Source organism: Anser brachyrhynchus, assembly GCF_964034855.1.
Source record: "Anser brachyrhynchus genome assembly, chromosome: W".
Lineage (NCBI taxonomy): Eukaryota > Metazoa > Chordata > Aves > Anseriformes > Anatidae > Anser > Anser brachyrhynchus.
This window is the reverse complement of record NC_137704.1, coordinates 24,985,744-25,013,098: the sequence shown is the minus strand read 5'-3', so window position 1 is coordinate 25,013,098 and position 27,355 is coordinate 24,985,744. Positions and strand designations below refer to the sequence as shown.

The 27,355-nt window shown below is 41.8% G+C and overlaps 1 protein-coding gene across 8 annotated transcripts in view; it reads left to right on the top strand.

Annotated features, from left to right (window-relative positions):
- Window positions 1-27,355, top strand: part of DYM (dymeclin) — a 105,785-nt gene that overhangs the window by 7,909 nt on the left and 70,521 nt on the right. For 7 of the 8 annotated variants that reach the window (XM_080572224.1, XM_080572225.1, XM_080572223.1 and 4 more), the window contains 5 exons: window positions 90-267; window positions 9,076-9,128; window positions 9,654-9,747; window positions 10,974-11,107; window positions 16,548-16,620. In XM_080572224.1, coding sequence (XP_080428350.1) covers window positions 128-267; window positions 9,076-9,128; window positions 9,654-9,747; window positions 10,974-11,107; window positions 16,548-16,620 — 494 coding nt within the window. In that variant the 5' untranslated portion in view covers window positions 90-127. Of the gene's footprint in view, window positions 1-89; window positions 268-9,075; window positions 9,129-9,653; window positions 9,748-10,973; window positions 11,108-16,547; window positions 16,621-23,729; window positions 26,172-27,355 lie in introns of those variants that run through there. The other variant, XM_080572230.1, reaches the window with a different exon arrangement.

Genomic DNA, 27,355 nt, shown 5'->3' with positions numbered 1-27,355 from the left:
GATCCCTGGTTTAAGGAATATGCAGATCTTATTTGTACCGAAGGTTGTAAATATTTTTTTTCTTTATTTTCTTTATTTTTTTTTTTAAGAAATGAAGATTTAGAAGGTGATTTGCCAAGTGAAGAAGATGGGAGCAAATAGCAGCAGCATCAGCGAGCTTCCGGAAAACGAATACCTGAAAAAGTTGTCAGGAGCCGAGCCTATCTCCGAGAATGACCCCTTCTGGAATCAGCTGCTGTCTTTTAGCTTTACTACGCCAACAAACAGGTAAGATGGTGCCTGTGAAAGAACTAAACCTTGTGGTATATTTATAAAAGTGACAAGTCTGAAAACAAATGGGTATTTTTTTTAATTCCTGTTTTAGGTAGCAAGGGAATAAATGTCCATATAAAATACGGTTTTTCTGATTTTGGGGATCCATTTACAGCGTGTTTTTTGTTCTTGTGAGTTCCTTTTGTCCTCATAGCTGTACTTGCGATTCATTCCCCCTGCTAGCCAGAAAAAAAATCAAAAGTTAGGTCTGTAGTGTTGGGGAGGATTTTTTGTTTGTTTTGGGGTGATTCTTTCTGGGTAAGCCTCCGGTGTTTCTGCAGCTCCCGAAGAATCCAACGCGTGATGTTCAGAGGAACTTACAGCAAATTGTACATCTCCTGTGGCTTAATTGTAGGTTAGCTGTTGAGTTCCTTAGTCTCTGTCTTTTTTTCCCTCCTCTTTTACAATTTAAAGGAAGTTTGGCAGTTTTGCACATCTTACCACTCTAGCGAATGATGTGGCAATAAACGGAACGTGCTCTCCATAGCACGTGTACGGAAATAAAAAAACATGTGTTCAGACTCATTTTAACCCATGTCCATTGTCCTGCATATGAATTATCAGTCTGAAAAGAACTGTCTGGAATGCTTCATCTATTTTTACAATTTATGGTGTGACCCGATACTTCTCTGTCAGGTAAATGTCTTATTTAAACCCTTTATTGTTAGCAGTACTTCCTTGTGAAGTGCTTAGCTTTTCAGCAAAGGTTCTTAACTGTCTAAACGCACTTATAACAGGTGTAAATAGGCCGGTATGTGTTACTGCTAAAATAGGGACCAGTTATAATCTTTAATCAATTGAAAATATATTTGAGAACTGTTCTAGCCGGTGTTATTGTCATCTTTCAGTTATTTCTTAAAGCAGAGCTCCTGTCTAAGTGAACGAAAATCAAAGATCTTTTAAAGAAGGGGTAAAACTGGTGCAGACTTCTGACTACCCTGAGCTCTTGAGTATTTCTTATAAATTAGTGATTGTAAAAAGGATGAAATGAAATTTGTAGTGGGGTAGTTTACATGTTATACGACTTACCTCTGTGCTGTGTCTTGGATGCTGAGCACGGTAGCTTCTGAAAGACAAAAAAACACGGTTATTTTCATAGCAATTGGTAAATCTGGCAGACAATCTATCCTGCTTGCATTAGTGTCCCTATAATTTTAGGTCAGACAACTGGGAGGGAAAATGGTCAAGGTAAACATCTGAGCAGCATTTACTACCCTCTATTTTTGTAATGGTGGAGGAGAGGGAAGGATTTTGGCTTCTGTGTCATGAGAATAGCCAGAAGTTAGCAAGAAAACATCCAAGTGTTGTAAAGCTTGTAAAGGGTGGTACATATTTGGCAGTGGATGGGGAACGTTGCTTTCTCTGAGTTCTCTGAGGAAGCAAGAATTGTTTAGAGCCCACCTGTGACAAGATGGACAGTGCTCTAAGTAGTCATGTATCGCTGCATCGGGGCTTTTAGGGGGAAGTAAAGAAGTAAAGAACTTCCCACTGAAGTAAAGAAGTCTTTCATAGCTTGATTTATAAATTTTTCGTGCCTATTTCCTCGTGTCAGATCTGGTGCAAGATGAGTTTGTTTAAAAAAAAAAAAGAAAAAATATTAAAAAAACAACAAACAGCTTTATCCAAAAGCAGGTTGAGAGTTTAATTAGCTGAACACCAGATGGTGCTCTTGCCTGGCAGCTGGAAGAGATGTATTTTTAGAGACATCTTTTGTCCAGCTTAATTGGAAGGAAGCTGAAATTTCCCGTGGAGTGGCATCTACCTGAGAGAACCGTTTGACAAATGATGTCAGACGACGTTGGCTAAATCAGATAACCTTGCCTGCAGGAACAGAACAACAGAGGTCAGTGTTCATTTTAGAGATGGAAAGCTTGTGGAATATCAAGTGAACTCTGTTTTGTTTTAATGAGGTTTGAGTGTAGGTCATACTTGTGACAGGAGCAAGGTGCTTGTCTTTGTTGTGGAAAGGAGCCAGTTTTCACCTGTCAAGACAGAATTTAAAGTTTTCTACTCTTTTTCGTTTTCTACTCTTTTCACGTTCTAGTTTTCCCACTAGTCTGTAGCAAAATTAGCCTGTTTATAGTAGGTGATTGCTTGCAAATGCGATAGGGAGCCGTGTAAGTGCTGTTTTGTTTTCACGGAGGATCATTTGTGGTGACTCTAGAGTAAAACCCGTGTCTTACTTCCTCATCTTTTTTTGCAAAGATGAGACTGATACAATCCCCTACTTCTGCTGTTCGATATGGTGAGTATCTGCCATAATACGTTCAGTAATTATTCACTTGTGGGACCCAGGAAAGAAACACAACGCCTTAGCCACCGATCTACCAACGCTTGAAAGACACTGTTTGGAATCTCTTAGGCAGTTTTCCTTCGTCTCCGTTCCAAATTAGTCCAAGTACCTGCTGATTGCAGCTGCTAAAGGAAGATCTTCTGGGCTGCCATACTGGATTGGATCTTCCTCATTATTTGTTTAATCCCCCGACTCAGAAGCTCAAGACCTGGGCTTGAGAGTTGGTGATTTACAGGGCTTCTACTCTGAGAAAGATGGAGGCACGATATCCTGTCTGATCTTTTAATGGCACTGCTTCTGTGTCTTTTTTTTGTGCTCTGCTTGTTTCAGCACTCTGTGCTCTTTTCTTTCGCTGTCATTTTACTCTCCTGCCTTTTTCCCCTTTCAGTTTAGTTGATTTCTCCCTCCATTCATCCATTATTTTTTTTTTCATTTTCCTGCTTTCTTTTGCTTTCTCTCCCCACCCCTACCTGATGGCTTAGTAAATGAGAGTGTTCAAGGAGAACATACAAAGAAAGAGATCTGCATACACAATGGCTTCACTGGGTTTCTTTTTTTGGCTCAGTTAACTTCCTGATCTGCCTTTCGGATGAACACACGGTGGTTCGCAGGTGCATAGTTTGCCAAATACCGGTACTGGTGACTTCACAGTTGCTGCGTTGGCAATCCTGATGCAAGATAACTCTTGCCCACACAGTAGCCCTTCAGCATTTCTGTGGGTCTGCCCTCGCACTGCCCCTTCCAATGTTTAGAAGGATCTTCTGTGAGTTGAATCCGGAATTTGTCTGGAAAACAGCATAGCGTGAAAGCGTGTGGTCAGAGCAGAACTGTCTGCTGCGAGCATCAAGTGCTGCTTTGCTGGGCCTTTTGTTCTTCCCAGCATAAAGTTGATTTTTCTTAACGTTTAAGCAAAGTATTAAGAGGGAGTCTTAAAGAGTTAGTGGCACTAATTCCGGTTTGCGTGCTCACAAATGCTCGTTGTGAATCAGCCTTTAGTAACCAAAAAAGACAAGCTGCAAGTGGATCCCTGCTCGCTGCCCGTAACGCCCCCGCGTGAGCGATTGTGACAGCCTGAGCAAGTCTTGGGGATCAGGTCCCTGTGGCTTTACCTGCCCAACACAATTTAGGAGTGGTAGGAGGTAAGTAAGACATGCCTAAGTGATAGTAGAAGTAGAAGCTACTAGTTTTGTGTAAGGTTGCTTTGTGCTTTTCATTGTGCAAGGTGCGTTGTAATCTCCTCTTTGGGAAAGCTCCAACAGCTGTGTAGCAGGTCATGACTACTGAGCAGGCAGAATACCTGCTGCAAAAAAATCTCCTGAGAAATCTCCTGTAAAACGCAACCTCCTCCTTAGCAGTGTTGTTAGTTACAACGCTTTTATGGTGGAAGACTTCAAACGGAGTTAACTAACGTGGAGCTTGCTGAAAATCATGTGCTTAATATTTACTGTTCCGCTTTGTTCCTTCCCTGGAGTTCTTAATGAGCGGCTGGTTAAAGAATACCGTGCACGATCCTTTAATGGAGAAGACATAAAAACGAGCAACTTTTTATGTTGCCTTAATATGATGTGTTTAGAAATTGGGACAATAAGTTACGTGCAGCTTTTTATTCTCTGACGTCTTTCCTCTGAATAGTCCATTAAAGTCAGCATTCCCACAGTATGAATTTACTGAGTGGGCTGATTCTGCTGTTGTTTTTTTTTTTGTATTCAATGGCGAGGAAAAAACTGTCAGGAAAGCTGCCCCCCCCCCCCCCCCCCTTTTTTTCTTCCTCTTTCAGAGGGGGTGGCTGTCAACTCCGGTTTGGGTCTGGTAGGTGTCACTGTCTGTCTACGGCTTGCTAAGCAGAGATGTTCTAAAACGGTAGCCACTGCTGCTTTAAAGCCTCTTGCATCGTGATGCCTTTAAAATGAAAGCAGGTAAAACCATATGCTTCAAAGATAACTGCCGGGAAGCCACTTGCTCCGTCTCTTATTAGCTGCAGTTTTTGCTGCAGTCTGTGGGGACTGAGTGTTGGTAAATTTCAAGTCAAGCGACTGAAACAGATTCAGCCACTCTGAATTAACTCCACCGATTATTATTTTTTTTCCCTCCTTCTCTTTTGGAATTAATGTTTCTTTTTTTTTTTTTTACACTATATGCCAGAACAGCTGTCACAGAATCTGGCTTTCTGGTAGGATGGAGCCAGAAATATAAATACGTTGTCAGTGAAAACTGATTTTTCTTTTTTTTTGAGCAGTAGGCTGCCTAATTTACCATTCTTCCCCACCTTCACAAAAAAATAACCTGCTGATGAACTTCTTGTATTCTAAGTAAATGTAAGTGCCAACAAAATAGAAAACTTGACATGAGATTGGTTATTAAACAAAAGAAGAGTGATTTTAGCAGGACAGAAGAGAATACATGCTGTTTAAATACTGTTTCAGTATTGTTTTACTTGGTCCGTAATTGCTGCCTAAACATACGATAACTACTAATTTTTGTTTCATGTTTTCCAAACGCTCTTCTGAAATACAAAAGGGCAATCTTTGCGCTTGTTTCCGTTCCTTTATGTCCGAGGGTAAGTGCATCAAATCCCCAAATGGCATTTATGTGAATCATTTAGGTTGGAAAAAACCTGCAAGATCTTCTAGTTCAACCATCGACCTGACCTGCTGGGGTCCCGTCACTAAACCAGCGTCCCTTAGGGCCTGCAGCTGGGGTGCCTGGGTCGTAATGCTCAGAGGTACCATGAAGCAGAGCAAGAGTTCACTTCGTTTGCTTGTTTATTGCTAGAAACTAATCTTCTTTTTTAAGAGAAGCTCGTTGGGCATGTGCTGATTGTTCTCATAGACCAGGTGATGTTTTACTCTTCCAGCCCAAATCAATCTCTTCTGTAATCGCGTCCTAGGGAATGCTGTGCTTCAGAAGCTTAATGTCAGTTTTGAAAAAGTGTAATTTTATTTTCTCAGGATTTGGAAGATGAAGTTGCAGAGCAGAAAATGCGTGGCATAGCTTCCCTTTCTTTTCTAAAAAGTCGTTCTCTCCGTACCGGATCCTCCCATAGTTACTTCGTGGCCATCAAGCGTAACGTATCGAAGATCGGTTTAATGCGTTTTAGATGTTTTTGTCCCAAACAGTGATCTCCGTGTAAGCGCACGTTTATACGCACGCATTTACACGTACATTGCGCATCCACGAGGCAGTCCCGGTTCCTCGGGTGAGGGCTTTCAGAGAGAACTGCAATTTTTGTTTGGGATCAGCGCGGTGGAAGAGCTTCGCTCCCTCACTCCGTTAGTGCTTGCTCTTGGTGTTACTGCTGAAAAGCAGCTTGAATGCTGCCAGCGCCTCTCTGTGGATTAATGGAAGGAGGGATGTTTCAGGGTTGGGTTTCCAGTTTTATATTCATTCATTAAGCAAATGTCATCTCCGCAGGGACTGTAGAGAAAAGTCAACGCCGTAGCTGGTTGCGGCGTTTCTTTTGTGCCGCTTTATGAATCTTGGCTCTGGCATTTTCCACCTGAGCGTTAATATAATGTATCTCGTGTGTTCACGGCACACACAAAAACCACGCAGACGGCTTTTTCCAGGCCTCTCGCTTTTCTTTCCTGCCTGAGTTAATGAAAACCGCTTCCAAGCTAGCGCGAAGCTTTGCCCCAGGTACCTGCAAATGGGCTGGTATTTTTTTGTGCCCTTCCCACACCCAGTGTACTCTCTCCATGAATTTATCCTTGGAGGTCTAACAATTAGCAAGAGTATTAACTCTGTTGGGTGTAAGGACATTATTCTGTGTGCATACATGTGTTGGGGCGGTGTTCCGTAGTTCCCTCTCCCTAGGCGTTTCTAATACTCGAACTGCAACTTTGCAGATGTTGTTGCCCGCTATTCAGGGCGGCAAGATTCGGGTCTGTACTCTTGTTACATGAATGAGGGAGAGTGGGGTGGTTTATAAGCATTAAACTTCATTTTGGTTTTGTTAGGGAAAAAGAATCGCTCAGTCGCTTACTTTGAAGTTCTGAATTTCTCGCTGAATTGTTTGAGGGTTGTGTGTCTTTGAATAACTTGGAGGGGGGAAAAAAGCAACGCTTGGAAGAATGCTTTATTTTAAAACCTAAATGCTTAGAAATTAGGGAAAAATGAAATGTAATTAAAAGATTAGGGCCTACATCTACAGTTTAAATCCCGAAGCAATTACAATAATCACTCAGGCTGTATTACAGAAGTCCCTAGCATCTTTGGATAATGGGAGTTGGATCGGTTTTTGTTGGATTAAGATTATTCAGGATCTAAGAACTCTGTAGCGGGTTGGTGTCCAGTATAAAGTTCATCCGCCTTTTCAGCAGTAGGGAAGGAAGACATCCTGACGACAAGTGGCCAGCTGGACAAAGTAGAAGTCAAAAAATAAAAATCCTTTTCATCCAGACCTAGCAAACACCATTGTCAGAAGTTGTTGATGAGGGGTTCTGCTTCTATACCGTTTTCTTTTGATTGCTCCGCACGTTTTTAGTGCTGCAAACGAGACCACCTTTGAGACTAATTTTGATGTTGTTAAAAATACGGAAGCGTGTAACAGTTTGCTCTTTCCGAAACTTCTGTTTCGAAACAATTAGTAAAGGAGGAAAGAATGCTGGTGTTTGATATTTAAAAAGCCTCTCTGCATAATGCAAAATTGTCTTAAGACCTTCAGCTGTAGGTGAAGAGCTGTCTTGTGCTTTCAGCTCCCTATGCAATAAATTAGTCTGATATACAAGATAATTTGCAGGCATCTTAAAATTTTTTAAAAAAATGATTTGTTTCTTTCTTGAAGTATTTCCTATTGAAAAGCTCAGAAATCCTTCTTTCAGTTCCTGTTCCTACCCCTATCCTTACCTCTTCTAGTCCTCGAATCCGGGCACAGGTTACTCATCAGAAATCAAACTAATGCTTAGGAAGCAACAGCAATTTTGGCAATCTGATTATGGCGGTATTAAGTTCCTGCAATATTTTTGTATGAGAAGAATGCTTGTGTGGAGGCCACGACACCGAGTTGAATGAAACCTCCTAAATTTTATCGTGGCCTCTTTGAATTGAGGGTGAGCGGGAGAGGAGAGTCAGCCCAAGAACTGGAGAACACGTGTCCACCCCCGACTAATTTTTTCTTAGGGATTCATTCTTTTTAACACCTTCTTTTACTGAAATAAGTGAAATGTTCTGTCGGAGGCCTGAAAGTAGTGTGCAGAACGAAGAGGAGCAGTTTGTAACTGGTGTAGGTAAGAAATTGAAACAGTTTGCTTAGGCCAGAGTCATTTTGACCTTGGAGAGGATAAGATACACTTAGAAGCGCACGAGAATTTTTTCCCCACTGAAAGATGATTTCGTTCTGACATTTCACTGTTTACCTACCAGATTCAGTTGTACCTCTCTGGTAGCTGCTTTTATTGAGGCATTGGCTGAACATTCGAGGGTTCATTCATCTACTGGGCCTCGTGTAATAATTTTCTGATGAAATCCATCATTGCACGCGTGTTTCGTTGTTTCGGAAAAGCTTGTTTTTTTTTTTTTTTTTTTAAGCTGTTTTGAAAAGTGAGTTGGGAAACTTAACTGTATTTGAGTTAATTTCTTAACAAGCAAAGTGGCATAAGAGATCTGGAGAAGCGCAGAATCAGTCAGCTTTATATTGTATCACGTATCAGTAAATTTCAGTGCTGCTTGTCATATTGAAAGCACCAAACTCACAGAGAAGAAACTTGGCTTCTAGCTTTTAATGTGTGCTGTTAAGGAAAAACATACTTTTATTCCCATTTATTCTTTTGTTTCCTCATTGAGGATCAGTTACTTTGTACTGGTATGTTTGCAGAGATAGAAGTATATGAATATTTCTACGTGTTTGACACAGCTGGTGTTCACTTCCAGTGGTTGTTGGCACGTTCTGGGTTAGGCTTTTATTGCTCTTTTAAGCTGATGGTTTTCATTGAGGCATACCAACAGGCAATTCAGTGAAGTTAGGAAAAATTTGGTACATCCGATGTGATTCTTGCAGTAATACAGTAACATTGGCTGACAGAAAGTGGTCCTTGGTGGGAGGTTGCATGTCAGGGTGAGGATTCTGAATTTATGCTTTTTAAAAAGATGTTCCTTCACAAGATAGTTTTTGTGTTTAAAAACAAAGCAATTTCTTCTGCAGGCTGCAGTTCTATGCCCATTTTCAGTAGCATCAAACCAACCATGGCAGCATCGAAGCCAGAAAGGCAGAAGAGCAGAAACAAGCGATGGAGTGACATCATCTCACTGGTGGACAATTCACTTGCGAATATTCATTTCCTCTTCTAATAGCTGCTGTGCTTCTGCAGCTGCAAGACGTGCTTCGTATTTTACTGCTTGATACCTGTGTAAATCAGCTAAATGGCTAAGACGAAGTGCTCCATAGCAATGCTTGCTACTATTTTGTAAAGAATTTTCGGTTTTAAGTGCGGGAACTCTAATTGTTAATGTAACCTTTTTTTTTTTCCTCTTAGTGCGGACTTAAAGCTCTTGGAAGAAGCCACCATCTCAGTCTGCAAGTCTTTAGGTGAGAAATTGTGACATCTTATCCATGTGGTTGGTCAGTAAAATTAAGAAACACGAACTGTTTTTTTTGTAGAACTTAAAATGACTAAAATAATGAAGTAACTCCATCCCTACTCTCTCTCTCTTTCCCTCTGCCCTCCAAGCTAATCAGGGGCTGAAAGGAAGGGATAATACAAATAACATCCATGATGTTACAAGAAGGTGAAAGCTAGTTGTGAAAACCTGCACAGTTTCCCCGATAGGAAACTGCTGTGCTGTATGCGAGTCTTGGTAAGGAAGTGCTATGGGGCTTCACATTTGGAATATTTTAAATTTAGGCTGAGAAGTGCAGTTAGAGAATGATCTTGGGGTAGTAAGGCATGTAGTGGGGAATCTTAAAAGTAAAATAACAGCTGTGTGGGAAACCATGCTGTATTTGATGTGGAAATATTTAAGGCATTAAAATTTGTTTTCACTCTGTCTGAATTCAAATGTCTCAACTTACTAATGCTACATAATTATCATACCTTTGCAATTCCTTATCTAGTTGAGAAGAATCCTCGAACAGGAAACCTTGGGTCATTGATTAAAGTCTTTCTTTCTAGAACCAAAGAATTAAAAATATCAGCAGAATGCCAGAAGTAAGTACTCAGAAAAAAGCTGTGTGCCATTTCACCTTTTATACCTTCCCTTTTTTGCTAGCTACTTTACTAGTTAACATATTTACAGACTAAAACTTCTCGTAAGTCATTGTTTGAAATAAACAAAAGCGTCTAGTACTTTATCAAGCATAGATCATGAAGTATAACACATAGATTGTTGGGGGAAAAAAAAGATGTTTGGGTTCTGTGTGTTACATAGGCGTAATTGTTTACAGAAGTGATACGACTTTGGGCTAACGTCTGCCTTCCCTTTTGTGCAGTCCTGAGGGGTTTTTGTCTTAATTTTCTGTGGGTGGACCCTACATTCTCTGTTACCAGGTTGATAGTTCAGAACTCCAACCCCTTGGAACACAGTAAAATTTAAGAGGAGGACTGTGATGCATGAAATTTCCTTCCTAAATGATAAGTGTAATGGTTCAGATAAGAGCACATACTCTTCAAGTGATTTAACCTTAAGTGCTTGATTTTGAGATATTTAAAAATCACATGTCTACCTAAATCTTAATTTATAAAGTTGCTCGGGAATATTTTCCAATTGGATTGGGTTTGAGCATTAAAAAAAAAACAAACCTTCTATATAAAGACACTGCTTTCAAGTCGTATCATGCATCATAGCTTCAAGCAAAAGCTTTACCATGTGTTATTGTATGGGCTTTCCAGCAGTTACTTTTTGAGACTCAAGGAAATGTAATGAAGCTATAGTCCCTTTGCATTCGAAAATGGGAAGAAAATCTGTGTTTGGCCTGGAAAAATCTTGCTACGCTCTGCTCCGGAAGTCTGAAGACGTTTGGTTGGGAGAGGTGCTGAGGTTCAGAGAGCCAGAGTAGCTTTAATGTTGAAGCTGTAGGATACTTTCAAATGTCTGGGTGGATTGTTCACAGTATCTAGAAACCTTTAGAAATATGCTAATTTTTCTGGTAAACTCCTCAAAGGGTGGTATTTCTGGCAACTGTGATGTTATTAACTGTGCAGATTTAGGAATGAAACTGTTATCTTGAGGATTGGGGGAGAATACTACTTCTAAATACACTTCCAATATATTTGCTGTAGCAGGGAATCTCAGTTAATGTTTTTGAGCTCTCTGTCTTTTCCTTGCTTCTGCTATAGGAACCCCCTTTGTTAATCTGTCACGTCTCGTGTGATTTTTGATGCACGTTTGCAAGGTACGTGTCACTGATCCCCGTTTGTTTCTGCTTCCTTTCTAGTCACCTCTTTATTTGGCAGGCTCACAATGCGTTATTCATTATCTGCTGTTTGCTGAAAGTGTTCATCAGTACAATGTCAGAAGAGGAACTGCAACTTCATTTTACGTACGAGGAAAAAACGCCGGGCTCATATGGTATGTGTATGCTATTGCTAATAAATATTCCACAAGTAAGTCACGAGTTCTTAAGTTTGTTTAGTGTAAGAATCCAAAACTTTGTTTGAAAACTAGAAATGAAGTAATAATATTGCTACATACACCATCTTTCGCTATTCAGGGCAACCTGTGAGGTTGAAAATATAAAGGCAATACTACAACTGGCTTCTTTTTTTGGAGTTAGAAGTAATTAGGCGTTTAACAGAAATATTCCCAGACTTCATTTGGCATTCTTTAAAAATAGTTATTCAAAAAGGCATTGTAGACCTACCTTAGTTACGGCAATTTTGATCCAGTTAAAAATGTGGTAATGGTCCTCTTCCTCTGGCTTTTGCCTCTTTATTTTGCGAGGCGTGCTATTACGTGGGAGTAGAGGAGTCTGCAGGGCACTGCAGTTCTGTTAGTGGCAGTGACAGAGCTCGAATGGAGGAAAGGGGAGGCGGTTTTCGGCCTCTGAACAGGTTGGGGAGAACAAATGAGAATTGTAGTTACTTTTCGACCACTACTGTAAGATCGGTTAAGGGCCATGTAAGAAAGATTATCTATGATTCGATGAAAAATTATTGGTCATGTTATTTATAAGCAATAATGATTGGGGTTATAACAGCTCTTTGATTGGAAGCGATCCTTTGCGAAGGCAAAAGCTAAAATTTAGCTGATGGACAAAAGGGATTGGAAAAATACAGAAGTGAATTTAAGCAGGAAGTCTAAAAAGAAAAAGTGCTTCTCTAGGAAAAAATGTTTTGCATAAAACAAGAAGGTGGATGGGGGGAATGGCTGTATTATTTAAACAATTTCCCTGCTACCATCTGATTAAATAAAGAAAAAACCTTCCCTCTGAATGTGAATATGTGGTCAATACCATTTTGACTACAGCAGAAAGAAAACTCTAACACTATCTGCCACGCGTCTTTGCGTAGCACCATATGAAGACGCTCTTACAGAGCACGTGATGGATAACGCTGGCACGGGAACCTCGATTTCGTTCCCTTTGTTATAAAGATACTGTTGCGTCTGTAATTGCGTGTTTATTGCGTGCAGCCAAAAATGGTCTGGCAGAAAAGGACTGGTATCAGAGTGGTGATGCAGTCAGAGTGGGTTGTGGAAGAGTAACCAAAATTATCTGAATGTGCATTTCCCTCAACAGTCAGTCCAGCAAAGGCACGCGTTCGCAGAACGCCTGATAGCTCATTGACCAGTGAAAACCGTTCATTAAAATCTGTTTAACTCCTTGGCGCCTGCCGTTGCTCCGAGGAAATCGGGCTTCTGATGCCAAAAGATTAAGTGCTGCTTGTTGAAATGCTTTAAACCGTGATGAGTGATCTCCGAGAGCGAGGTCAGCTAACTGATGCGTTAGAAAGTCGTGCCCGCTTAGAGTAGGGTATCACTGCAGACTGCCTGTGGGTTTACACCTGGTTTGAACCAAAAACAATCCCACTTTTTGCTTCAGTGGTACAGTGTAGCACAGGAAAACGGCTGCAAAAGCTGAGATGTTTCATTAGCTTGATCCTCAGCAATCTTTATTCCTTACGCTGGGAGTTCCTAAGAGCATAGGGTGAAAAGTGGCTGTTATCCCTGGGGTAGCTCCGTGTTTATACGATCTTTGGTAGCACTTGACTGTAATTCCCAGTGACATTTATTAGTGATAATTTTGTGCGTATTGATGGCGAACGTACTTAGCAATTATCTTTGAGCTGGATGTTCCTGATTAGGAAGAATTGTGCGTGTGGTCTGCTGTTAGAGCAGGGGATGGAAGGCAGGAAACGAGTTCCTCATCAGCTTTCCCCGCTCAACTATGGGCTGAGGCCGGCTTCTTGTGCCTCAGATTTCCACTTGGAGACCGTTCTTGGGACCTTTTTCAAGGTATTGAGGTTCATTCTCGAGACCTTCTTTGAGGTACCGAGGTTCGTAGCATGTTGTGTTTACACAGCCATCAGTTTTTGTTCTGAATAAATCCTTCATGTATAAATAAATCCTTTTTGAAATATATAGAGTGTATATATCAGTGCCTTCACTATATGAAATATATGAATATATACTATATGAATTATAATATGTAATTATTACAGAATAATTATATAATATATAATCATATATAATATATTAATATATACTACATGAATTCATTAAACAAAAAGTATCATTTACAGAGTGTAATGAAATGTTCTTGTGTTAGGGCTTAATAAGTTAAGCAGAAAAAAATGGTTTTCGTTTTTATTTTCGTACTTAAACGTAGTTTTCGAGAGTATACATCTCATTCTTTAAAAACAAGAAAACCAGAACTTGTTCTGAAGTTTATACCGATTTATTAGTACTTCGTGTGCACTCTTCGGTCTCAGCCTTCTAAGAAGGGTAACCGTTCGTCATAAAACCGTGTAGTGCTGTTTGTTTCCCTGTTCAAACTATTAGCATCATTTTATTCTCCTTTTAGCCTGGGAATCTACCCTAGTGCCTACCGCTGATTTTAAATGACATCCTAGTACCGTTCTTTGAGTGCAAATGTAGCCCCTGTTAGCTCAGAGGGCCTAGCTGCAGTGTCAGCGCGTTGATCTGCTCGCTCTGCAGTCACGGTATCAGTGCCTGCTGTGTAACGTTCGGTATTTCAGGCAGAAATTTGTATGACAGTAATGATCTACGGAAAACATCCTTGTCTCTGGCCACTGAGAAGTGTTTTGTCATATATGACGCATCCACTGTTGTTTAGGTAGCATTTTATAACTGTCTTATCTGGGAGAATCGCCTCCCAGACTTTGCAGTTCATTGCTTTCACTCTTTCTGAATGTCAGCTTTGTGCTTTTCCCCTGCTAGACTGTATTTAAGGTTAGAAGAAAGCTCTGTAACTGATTTTTGTATCATAAAAGGTGATTATTGGGGTTTTTCCCTTGCAGAAACTTTAAATGCAAGGGCATGTTGTAGCCTACCGTTATAAACTTCTAAAGAACAAACTGCACGGGACTGAGTCCCTGCTTACAACACTGTTTATTGACATCACTGTTTATTGATTCCCTTCCAGAATAACAGACCATTAAGAGAAGTTTGCTCCTTTTGGCACTTTTAAGATGGTTCCTTAGGCCAGGAATTTGCAACCTTTACCACTTCATCCGTAAATGGGAATTTGCATATAACTTTGGAGGCTATTGCACAACTTTGATCGTAGGCAAGTCCTTATAGACTTGAATCGTATCTTAGTTTCAGCTAAAAAATCCGTGATATTAATAAATCCTAAATTGGACTGGAGTAAGTCTTGCTAACGTAGACCATTCATCTTTTGGTGTTCCAGGACTTAAGTATGGCTGGTGAAAAATGCATAACTGGCCTTTTTTAAAACCACGTGTCTTTGCAGTTGCTTCTGCATTGTGATAATGCAGAAGATGTGCTTGTTTTTGCTCTGTGCAAGTGTGCTCTAATCTTGTCTGGACAGATTCACCCTTTACTTCTTTTCCCCCGAGGCTTTACGTGGGTCTTTGATCCAAGTACGCGATCTATTAATGCGAATGAGTATTGTGTGTGTTGTCTTTATCCTGCTATTGAAAGACGTTGTTTAGGAAAACACTCTGTTCTGTGTTTATAGCCCTCTCTCACGTTATAGATTTGGCATGCATCCGTGTCATTGTCTTGGAAAGACAAGAATTAAACAAGAATGCGTGCGCCCCAATGGGGGAAAAGGATACGTTAATTATTGTAGCTGAATGACATTGATTACAGCAATTAAGTTTTTTAGGGGGGGAAAAAAATAGTAGTTTGAGAACAGCAGGAGAAGCTGACATCTTCCATTCTACGTGATTGTGCCAACCTAGTATTTTCTTGCTTTATTTTGAGTATAAAGTGTGGGGGAAAGCCCTCTGATACTTAGGTAGCGTTGCTTGCAGCCTTCAAACGAGTTGTGTATGGAGCACGGTGGAAGCAATACTACCAAAATGCACTCGTTACGTTTTGCCGTCCTTTTTCTTCTCCTCTCTTTCCTCAGCTATCAAGAGGAAAAAAGAAATAGATACCTTTTGGGAACTCGGTCGTGTTCTGTAAGCGTTTTTTTAGATTCATAAAACTTTGGAAAAGTGTCACCTTCAAGTTGCTTTAGAATCCGTTCTCCGGGCTTCGTTATTTGGCTGTGTTTTCTGTCTAAGGTTAAATGCTCCTCGCAGTTCTCATTTTTTTTTACTAACAGGAGCTGCATTGTATTACTCATGGGGGATTCTATATAAAGGAAACCATGTTTCCGTGATAAAAACCTGATTTCCTTTAGAATGCGCAGTTCATTAGGTGACAATTGTTAATGCGATTTTAATAAACCAATTGTGGAAAGAAATAATTTCTGCTTTATTGTGAATATTCCCCCTAGTGTGCTTCTTAAAATTGAGTGTTGGAATTCAGAGCAGCCTGGGTTAAACGGAGTGACACTGCCATAACCTGGCTATAGTGCAGTGTTTATTGCGCGACCTATTTATCTGAAAATACAACGTCAACGAGCGTTTGTGTGATCATTGTGCTGTAATGCCTGTTTGGCAACGCAGAAGGAAAAACTGTGCCCTTAGGCGTTCCGCACCATAAAACCCTTCACTTTTGTGTCATGTGTATCATCTTATTTCATTTAGAAAGCATAAAAAAATCCTTCTGAGCCAAGGGATGTATCTTCTATTATTTGTTATTATATACCATCTTCAAATGGCTTAATGAACTTTTTCCTCTGGCAAGGAACTCCTGCGTATCTTCTGTTCCAGTTGTTTTTAAAAACTGCAGTGCTGATTTAAAACACTACCAGTTTTGTTGCTTCGAATAGTTGTAGCTTTAAAATAATTTCTGATCATCCCATGAATTTTAGTCGCATAGTAAATCAGCTGAGAATAATTTTTACACTTTTAAAACACACTCTGGACGTTCGTGAATCTTTACTTGTCATTGAAATGTGTTTAAAAATACCTCTTCAGTAAGTAAATCCGTGTTGTTCCAAGATATTTTGTGGACTTAATTGTTTAAGAGTAGCGATAATGGGTGCTATAGGCTGGATTCATTTGAAAGTCCACCATTCAGTATATTGTTCAGCTTGTCTTAAATGAATGAAACTATTTTTTTCATCTGTCTCTGCTTATTCTTCACTTGGGGAAAAAAAATGGTGGGGAAATGCGAGGAGTGCAGGGAATTTTGAGAGGAGACTTGAACCGTGGACCGGTTGAAGTCCCTAGTGATCAATCTGTCAAACTGTTAGTAAAAACACCACTTACTAAGAGCTTAGGTAAGTAGTGAGGTAAAGCTTGATGTGTTCAACATTAGCACGCTTCCTATGATAGCAACATCTAAATAGAATTTCCCTCCTAGTGTTTGTCCCTAAGTTAAAATGTTGATCATCTGGATCTGTGTTTAAATCTATGCTTTCTTTTGGTGTTTGAAAATCCAGAAAACCTTTGGTATGCTTCTTTTTCAGGAACAGAGTGTGAAGACCTCATAGAAGAGTTGCTGTGTTGCCTCATCCAGCTCATTGTTGAAATTCCCCTCTTGTAAGTTTTTCTTTTGTTTTTTTTCCAGCCCCTTTCTGTTTCTTAAAACAGAAAACCCCCTCTGTTCATTAAACAGAGCATTTGAGAGAATATAAAACTCAGAGTGATGGGGTTAATAATGTTAAATACTTGCTTTTAAACACTGCATGTGATGGTGCAGTACCTCTAATGATAACTGCTGCCAGTACCAGCCCTGAGTATTGTGTTGGAAGAAGCACATGATCGGCATCTCACACCCGGTTCAAACCATCGACAGAAGTTATTCCAGGTTATTTTTTTGTAGGAGCTTTGATGTAGGGGCTTTCAGGTACCTCTGCCAGCACACCGGTAGGTACTGCTGACTCTTGGTTGGAGATGGTTGTGCTGTGTGTACGGGAAAGGGGATGTTGGAGGTGTCGCTTTATCTCTGAGGGTGAGCAAAAGTTCACTTGTTCTGCGCTTTTGTTGTTTTTTAGCTTCAGTCGTGTGACTCCTTTAACAGTAATTTCTGAAGTACCGGTGAACCAATGCCTGAAGAAGAGAAACGACTAAGTGGAATTTTAAAAATATTTTTAATAAAGGGGGGAAAAAGGGAAGAGCCAAGGAGCTACAGGCCAGGCAGTCTCAGCTCTGTGCCCGGCACGGTGATAGAGCAGATCCTGCTGGAAACTATGCTAGGGCACATGGAAAACAAGGTGATGGGTGACAGCCACCAGGGCTTCGCTACAGGCAGATCGTGCCTGATGAATCTGGTGGCCTTCTATGGCAGGGTTACAGCATTGGTGGATGGGGGAAGAGCAACTGACATCATCTGCCCGGACTTGTGCAAAGCAGTTGACGTTGTTCCCAATGATATCCTTGTCTGTAAAGTGGAGAGACTTGGATTTGACGGATGGACCACTCGGCGGGTAAGGAATTGGATGGATCTCAAAGAGTTGACCACACTCAGAGAGTTGTGGTCAACGGCTCAAAGACTTGTGGTCAAACTCAAAGAGCTGTGGTCAACGGCTCAATGTCCAAGTGGAGATCAGCGATGAGTGGCATTCCTCAGGCAGTCGATACTGGGATTGGAGATGTTTAATGTATTTTTTGGCGACAGGGACAGTGGGATTGAGTGCACCTTCAGCGAGTTTGCCTATGACACCAATCTGTGTGGTGTGGTCGACATGCTGGAGGGAAGGGATGCCATCCAGAGGGGCCTTGACAGGCTTTAGAGGTGGGCCCGTGTGAACCTCATGAGGTTCAGCAAGGCCAAGTGCAAGGTCCTGCATGTGAGCCGGGGCAATCCCAAGCACAAATCCAGGCTGGGCAGAGAAAGGATTGAGAGCAGCCCTGAGGAAAAGGACCTAGGGGTGTTGGTGGATGAGAAGCTCAATGTGAGCCAGCAATGTGTGCTTGCAGCCCAGAAAGCCAGCCATATGCTGGGCTGCACCAACAGCAGCGTGACCAGCAGGGCGAGAGAGGGGATTCTCCCCTTCTGCTCTGCCCTCGCGAGATCCCACCTGGAGCCCTGCGTTCTTCTCTGGGGCCCCCAGCACAAGAAGGACATTGAAATATTAGAATGAGTCCGGAGGAGGCCGCAAAGATGATCAAGGGGCTGGAGCACCTCTCCCACAAAGCCAGGCTGAGGGAGTTGGGGTTGTTCAGCCTGGAGAAGAGAAGGCTCCAGGAGGACCTTACAGAGGCCTGCCAGTACCTAAAGGGGGCTGCAGGAAAGCTGGGGAGGGACTCTTTGTCAGGGATTGATAGGACGAGGAGTCACGGTTTTAAACTAAAAAGGTATGTTTAGATTTGATATTCAGAAGAAATTCTTAGAGGGTGGTGGCCAGGTTGGCTGGGGCTTTGAGCAACTTGCTCCAGTGGGAGGTGTCCCTCCCCATGGCAGGGGAGTTGGAATTAGACGGTCTTTAAGGTCCCTTCCAACCCAAACCATTCTGTGAATGTTTCTGTGGGTCTCCAGAACAAAATTGGTTTGTTGACACAGCTTTTTCTATGCATCTGCTTTATTCGAGGTGCGTTGATTCCACATTTCATTGCAATGTGAGCCATAGGTTGAACAGCAGTAAGTAGGATAATAAAACTTAGAAAAATGGATATTATTGTCTTGTTTACCAGCATAAAACATTTACAGTGTTGCAGTACCTTAACTAACACCTTTTGCCTGCATCATGGAAGGGGAAGTAAGGAAAGGTAGATACAGGAAAAGCTGCTTTCTGTAATAAACAGTCACACAGATGGTCTCTGGGGAGAACATTCCTTCAGTTTGGTTTCTCTCTTTGCTGAAAGTTGCCTTCCTAGTATCTGTATTGTAAGTCGAAAGGCTTGAGACTACAGTTGGCTTCAGGAGGAGTGAAGCGAACTCTGTTCTTCATAAAGATGTTAGGAAGTTGAGACACCTCGGCTTCAATTTTTTTTTATATATTTTTTTTTTTTTCAGAAAAATGATGAAGGTTATTTTGGCAGAGACATGACTTTTTTTTTTTTTACTTTCCTCTCTCCTGGATCAGATTTATACTGTAGATTACGTCCCCACTTTTTATCAGAGGAGTAGTTCAGTTCCTGCAGTAGCTGGAATAAATCAAGCAAATTTTAAACCAGGCCTGTGAATTTTGGGAAATAGCTTGTCTGGGTGGGCTCCATGAAATATTCTGATTTGTAATGATTTCCGTAGCAGGATTTAGAGCCACTTGCTAGATGACAGGCAGCTTTGGCAGCTTACAGCGACACTGCTAACAGAGTGCGTGTCTGTAAAGCTGCTATTAAAGATGACTTTGTTGTGACAGATCATTCGAATCTCCACGCTGAGCCTGTCTTTGATGTCGAATTCAGAATAGCAAAGTTTTTGTTAGGAGCACTCGATAGTCTTAACAGAGGATTGTCACAATTGGTGTGTCCCTTGGGTTCTATAGATGCAGTTTCAGGAGGGAGTACAGCTGGCAGCTGCTGTCTAAATATATTGCTTTTCTACGTCCAGGTTTAACGGTGTTTTTTTTCCTCTCCTTCACTTAAATGCTAAGATTATTCTTCACGTATGGAAGACCATCCCCATATCCAAAACGGAAGAGCAGAGGTACCTGTGTAACAGCCCTGCGAGCTTCGCTTTTGGAAATTGTTCCAAAATTCCAACAGGATTGTTGGGAGGACACCTTAGAGGAGCTGTTTGTGGTATTTTGCAGGCAGGTGCATAACTTTAACCCGTGTTCCAGACTGACCGTAAGCAAACACGTGAGTTTGGGCTTGGCTTTAGTACCCCGTTCATGAAGACTCAAGCCTTGCATGAGCAGAGTGCTCACATGAGCTCGTTCTGCCTACAGAACAATGTACAGGCATACCTGGAAAATGCAGGTGGAGATTCTAGGACAAGGTTATTAAGGAAGGTGTGTGAGATGGGGAAGAAAGAAAAGAGTGAGGTCTGTAAACCGCCACCTCCCTTATTATGGAATATTACCGAAGAACCAAAGCGTGTTGATTTTTTGTTGGGAAAGGCTGGCTTCAGAGACGTACAACAAAGCACGTCTAGGAGGAGTGTCTCAGAATTGTCCACAATGAATGGAAGAAGCTATTTCTCAAAGTTGGTTCGTGTTTGGAAAGGTACGTGCTCTTCATGGCAGTTGCGCTCTGTAGGTTAAACAGCTTGTAGCAGGGACCGTGGGACTCTGCATCGTTGTGGCCCGATAACAGAGTTACTAAAAGGGTCTTAAATAACCATGTAGAAAAGCAGGGCTCCGCTGCGTTGTACAAAATGTCGGCGGGGAAGGGTTTCACATATTCGCATTTAATTTTGAGAAATTTTATAGGAGCTACAGCGTTATTGCGTTTCAGGGATTAGACTCGTGCAGTCCCTTGTAACATTTGCGTTACAGTATGTCCATGTTTGATTTATGGTTCCCTTGGGTGTGTTACGGATACTCTGCTTTTCCTTTGGTCTTGTTAACACCCAAGAGTACGCGTTAATGACCCAAACTGCACAGTCAGCAGAAAGATACAACTTCAGCATTTTGTCGTACCAATTTTATGTAGAAGCTATCGCGAGCGTTTTGTTGCACGATGGAGCTCCCAGAGCTTGAAATTAGAAAGGTTTCTTCCAGCAGCCTGTTAAGAGCCGGTGTACGTAACTGCACATCTGGTTGTTATCAGTACATTTTCACTTCGTTAGAAACTGTAAATGCGTGTGGAAGAAAAATGAAATGCTGTGATCTAGTTACATCACCGTTAAGTAGCACCCTGTAGTGCCAGTAGAAGCGAGCTGATATTTCTCTTGCATTCCATTATTTTTTTTTTATAGTTAAAATTGTTTTGGGCTGCAATCTTAGTTACTTCCACGTTTAAATGTTAACCGCGTTTGACTCGTTTAAGGATGCTCTCCATGTTTCCTGGCAGCTTAAAAGTCCAATGTAACAGGAAAAATGGGGCCATGGTTGATTATAAAGCTCCGTGGAATGATCACTGGGTACAAACAATGCTGTTGAGAGGTAATGAGAAATGTTTAGGATATTTTTCTTGCCGATTACGAGCAACAAAGGGGTTAAGTACTGTTTCCTCTGCCATTTCAGGAGCGTGCCTAGGTCACTTTTTTGTTGCTACTTTCAAAACAGTAAGTTACAGTTCTACTTTTTGCAAAAAAAAAAAAACATTCAAGGAACTTTTATCACGATTGCAGCTCCAGTATTTGAAGAGCTGTTTGAGCTTTTTTGGCAACTCTGTCTAAGCATGAAAGGGAAACTTGGATCCGTTGAAACTTAGGTTGAAGCTAGCAAAAGGATCCAAACTGGTGTTAACTTTGCACTGAAGATCCTCAACTTTTTACACTATTGTACTCTGTGCAGGAGAGATTTGATGAGCATGAAGGCAGCTTTGCTTGCTGCTGTACCTTGTGGTGCAGCAGAGCAAAATGCGCATCCTCCTTGGAGAAGTTTTGTGTTGTGGATGTTGGTGAGACCAGGCCTGGGATGTTTCCATTTTCGCCTCTAGAGTGAGTGATGAGCAAGTTTGTCTGCGTGTGTGCTGTTTGATGCAACTGTGAAGCACGATCTGCTGTGGGACTGTTTGCTCAACAGCACGGCAGAGTAGAAACGCCTTTAGTCAGCTGGTTTTTTGTGCAGTAAATCAGTCTTTCAAGTTTTTTAAAATACATATTTTGAAGAATTTTTCATCACCCTTTACATCCCTTCTTCTGGTGGCAGACGTGTGGCCTCTTACGTGTTCAAAAGTCCGATGCGGAAGAATCTTCATCTGTCACGTTCTTTTTTTGTTCCAATTTTATTCCAGCTCCGTCTTTATTTTAGACTTAGATCAGCGTTTCTCTGCGACCTGCCTTTTCACTGTGAGTTGTGAACTCCCGTTCACCTTGCAACAGGCTTTCTAATCACAGGGCGCAGCAGCGGAGGTCAGTGCTGTTTCTCGTGCGCCTTGCTGCGTAATCGAGCTCTTGATAACGTGCTTTCTCTCTTGTGGTTTTCAGCCCTGTTTCTCACGAAAGAGATCGGACGCGTCTTGAAAAACGCCTGCTTTCTAGTGCTTCGTTTGGGCTCTGCTCTGGGTAGCGAAGCCACCAAGGCACTGAAGTCAAGCGTGTGCCTTTTTGGTGCCTTAAGGGTTTGCAGACTTTCAAATCGGTGACGGCTGCCAGAGTGACAGGCATAAGCCTTTTTTCTCCATTGCCTAGAAAAATGTTAGGCCAGGTAAGGTTACTGCTTATATTGAGTGCCCCTACCTTAATGTAGGGGCACTCAGTGCTTCTACCCCTGCCTTGAAATCAGTGACCGACGTTCGAGCGAGCAAGGCGAAGGAGAAGCGGTGTTGCAAGAAGACATTGCTCCTGCCAGGAGCAGCTCTGCCTTTCGTGCAGGCTGCGCGCTGGAACACACGACGTGGCTCACGTCGTCTGGCTCTGTCTGGACTTCTGCGCTGTTTCGCAGTGGGTTTTTTGAGCACACGGGTCGTCTTCTCTGCCTTTTCCCACGGGGTTGAAAGCTACCTAGAACTACTCACCTGAGCTGTACATTTTAATGGATATTCAGTGTTTCTGTGGAGTTGCTCAAAGGGTAAGGTCTTTCACTGAGACTTGGTGGATGTCGCTTAGGAGTCGTGTTGATAAGAAAGATAAATACAGCAGAATATAGGGGCGATGTGCAACCCTTAAAAATCCTAGACTGTTTAGAGCATTTCCTCTGTGGAGAACTGGATGCCAGTAAGGTGAAAGCGTATGCAGTTACGTGGTCTCCGATAGTTTAGGAATAGATCTGGGAACAAAAGGTCTTGGATCCCACTATTGTTTTAATCCATTGGATGATCCCCTTTGGGTATTTCTGCCTTCGTTAGGATGTTCTCTCCATCTCTGTTCTGTCTCTCGGTAGAGAATACCTGCGGTGGTGGGGAGATGGGGTAGGAAATGTCAGAGATGCTCTTTGCTTTCCTCGAGCATAATTGAGCTGTAATGAACGTCCTGTAGTATTGGCTGCAACGCTGCGCTCTTGCCATCGGCGGGTGTAAAGTTAGGAGCGATTCCAAGAGGAAAGATTGTGTTCGTTTTGAGTCGCGCTTGTATCCTGAGACTGATAACCAGACACTCCACTTGCTTTTCAGTTTTCAGAACCGATCCTATTCTCTGCGGTGACTCCTCTTTCACCTTTCTGGTGGGCCCTCAGGAAGCGGGGAAATGAAACCTGGTTCCTGTATGATTTGAGCGTTTTTGTATGAATCAGCCCTTTTGGCAACTCTCCTAAATTAGAAAATGAGTTACCTTTTAACCTTTTAATACTCAGAGCAGACAGCTCTGGCTGGGTGAAAGTTCAGGAAAATATTTGAACAGGGAGGGGGGTTTGGTACAATGGTGTAAGCTGAAATTCAGAGTGTTTTCTTTCTGACTGTTCAGCCTGTTTGCTCTGCAGGTGTGAAATAATTCATAAGCTCTCAGCCTCTGTTTGCTGAGGTGGCGAAATAGTTGCGTTTCATTGAGGTGTTAATTAACGTCTTTACAGAAGGATGTGTCTTTGGAGTAGTAATCGAAGTTCCTAGCAGAGATTTGGTTGTATTTTGCCTCTGTACTTAATCCTGGTTCCTCTTTCGCAGACCTCTGTCCGAGGCAGGGAGCAAAGCTGAATGATGCGGTGAGCACAGAAAGCAGTCGGGAGCATTGCTTGGCACTGGGGAGAAGCTGGCAGCGGCAGGATGATGACACACAGGTTGCCGAGGTTCTTGGTAGATAATGCTGACAGGAGGTCGTACACATCCGCTTCGTAATTTTGAGTAGAAAAAAGCAAATGCCAGGACGCTTGGGAGCTGTCCACTTGTCTGTGGGCGCGGGCAAGTAATGGCAAGTGCTCGAGTTGTTGCAGTATAGAGAGCTACGGCTCAAACAAGTTGCCTTAACTGGCTGCTTGTGCGCCCTTTTCCTGTTCCTGTCACGAAGGTGACGTTTTATTTGTGTTAAAGATCGCTGTTTTGGCCACAGAATTTTTTCAGACATTTGGAACTTCAAAATGCAGCAACAGTATCGTGGCATATTTGAAATAACTGCCCGCCAGAATTGCAAAAGAGCAAGGTGAAATCATCGTATGGTTCGAGCTGACAAAACCTTTTGAGGGAATGATACACAGCTGGATAGCCCGGTGTGGTTCTCCGGCCATAAATGCCTGGAGGTTGATAGCTCCGGCATTTACAAGTCTGCTACCAGAGTTGATTTAACCTCTTGCATCTCCTCCAAAATGCGAATGAAGTAGTGGCTAATGAGCTGAGAGGGAGCACAGAGTTTGGAGGGGGAAAAAATAATGCAAAATGTCTCTTACCAGAGTTCACAGAAACGGTTTTCGACAGCCTCCTGTGGTCCAGACAGAGAAGAGAAAAGGGAAAATGTCCTAGGTTTCAAGTACAGATATAAAACCTGAAGCTGTTACGTGTCCCCTCCTACTGCATGTTCCGGCTGAGGCACGAGGAGCAGCATTGCTGATCTGCCCTCTCTGGTGCAGCGGTGTGGTAGGTAATGTTTGGCAATGTAAAAGGGAGGAAAAAAATACCGATCTGTGGACCAGGAAATGAAAATGTGTGTTTTTGATGGACATCCAGAAGCGTTATCCTTTCCAGTTAGTATCCTGGAGGAATTAGTTACTCTTAATAATCAGTTCCTTCTAAAACAGTACTTTTTTTTTTTAAAGTATAAACGTGGTGCTGTTATAAAAGAGTTTTCCCAGGGCCGTAGATCACAGAATCGTCTAGCTTGGAAGAGACCTCCAAGATCACCCAGTCCAACCTCTGACCTAACACTAACAAGCCCTCCACTAAACCATCTCACTAAGCTCTACATCTAAACGTCTCTTGAAGACCTCCAGGGATGGTGACTCAACCACTTCCCCGGGCAGCCCATTCCAATGCCTAACAACCCTTTCGGTAAAGAAGTTCTTCCTAACATCCAACCTAAATCTCTCACAGGGGAACCCAGCATCTCTGCTGTCTCCTTGACAGAAGGAAATAAGATGGAAAGAGTAGCTGCTGGCTTCTTAGTTCGTCATTTGATTTATTGGATTGTTGTCTAAAAAGTGCTATACCAGAAATTTTACGTGGTGGTTTTGTTTCAAACCATTTGTTAAACTTGTTGCCAGAAGTCAATTTTAACTTGGGTACCAAATGCAAGACCCTGGAGCTATTCAGTCTCTTTAAAGCACTAGGGAACGTGGAACCAAGGAGAACAGCTACTTGTAGAAGTCTGGAGAGAGGAAGATAGAGAGACTTGTGTGCGGTTTGGTACGTTGTTCTCTGAAGTGAATTTACTTGGGATGTGAGCTTTAGCTGAGGTGTGTGGATTTCGTGTTTGCTTTGTAGAACGCTGGGGAAAGAAAAAAGAAACTCCCAACATCGTGCGGTTCTTCTGGTTTTCTGAAATAGAGAAATAATTCTGACGTGTGATTGATACATGAGTTCATTATTTCCCGTTTCCTCCTTATCTGCAAGCAAGCAACTTGAAGAGGAAGTCCATTATGAGGGTGATAGCTTTGAATAAAAAAAAAATCAACACCCCCCCATTCTATAGTCTCTCAGTATAAATAAACAGTGCTTTCTTTGAAGTTAAAAGGGGTTCCTGGTAGTTCTTGTGACCCTTTCGAAATGTTTTGAGTTTCAGAAAACTGTACGTTTGACCCTTGGTGGAGAAAATTTTGCTCTGAAGCCTTATCCTTGTGCTGCTAAATTAAGGGTGTCCGTAGCTTAAGGGGTTGCCACAGATACTGGGACTCCAGTTTGAGTGAAAATTCCCAGTTAAATGCCCCTTAATTAGGGTTTGAATAGAAAGAAAATAAGTAATTTGAGTTATATGAATTTATTAGCTTTTTTTTTTTCATTCAGTTAGAAGGTTATTGAAAGCAGGTTATTTAAAAAGAAATCTTAATACAATACAATAACTTCTTCGTTTATTTTTATATCACTCAGCGTAAGGAAACAGAGAAGAATTTTGTGATGCCTCTTCAGATTTGCATTTCCAGTTGTAGGATTTGTCAGAAAACTAAGCAAAGAAGTGCCTGGAACGGAGAGCCAGCGTATAGATTCTGTAAAATTTGTTTCCTCCCAACAAAGCGACCCAGGTATTTTGGATGTTGTAGCGTGTCACTAAGTCAGCCTTTTCATTCATCAAGTCATGAAGAACCCAGCTTTGGAGATTTTCTAGTATTCTCAGCCTCGGTAATAAGTTTCTGGCATTTTGTACACCTAAAAAAAATATTTATTCCAAGCTTTCGGGTTTATTTTGATAGGAGCAAATTTAAGAAGTGGTTTTTTTCCGTTGTAATAATCAGTATACGTAGCTCTTCCCTGCTTTGCTTGGGACGGGCGTGGGTGGCTGATCCCAAAGCATCATGGCTTGGGTGAGGGACTGGGAACCGTTCCTAGCTCGGTCCTGCTCCTGGCGCAGACGAACGTGCGGTGGAACCAGATCACAGCGTAACCTCTGGCCTGATCTAATTACCAGCATTTACACTGGCGAACTTCCTCCGTAGTGGGCAAAAAGTCAGGTACCTCACGAAAACTAATTAAAACGTACTTCGGGATTTGAAGGAAGAGTGTTTTTTGAGCAGTAAGTTGCTTCCTGGTGTGAAATGTTAGGGATTCAAAGCCTCAAAGCACACCAGGAAAAATACAAACGGCGAGTTTGTGTAACCGTCACTTTCCAAAACATTTTTATATCACAAGCAGCGTGGCTCGCGTTGGACTGCAATCCAGGGAATTGTGATTCCCATTTGCTCATGCCATTGAATAACTAACATTCACTTTCCTCAAACTCTGACCTAGAGCTACTACAGAAGAGTTTATCTTAAGCTATCTGCACGCCATGATGTACGTATGAAGCGGCTTTTCCTTGTGTTTTACACTAACGCATGTTATTTACAGTATAATAGTCACACTTGCAGGATATTAAACTACCTGAAAGAGCTAAAAAATAGAACTGATCTCATTTAATGAAAGCCTGTTCATTTTGATCAAGACCACTCCAATTCTAATCCTGAGATGAATGAAGAATTCTGTTTCAGCCAGTCCTTTCTGTTAACTTACTGCACTGTTGTTTTTAAGTCGTCGTTACTTGAAGGAGTAATTAGTTTTGTTTACACGTGGTTTTTTAACTGTTAAAAATTGTTAAATAAGTGCGTAGTAACAAGCTTTCTGAGCACTTCAGGATGGTACCGTTGCACTGGACGAAACGTCTCCCTCCTTCTGGAGGAGGAAAGAAATGGTCTGTGGTTGAAAGCAAGAATCAGACAGGTTCATGTACAAG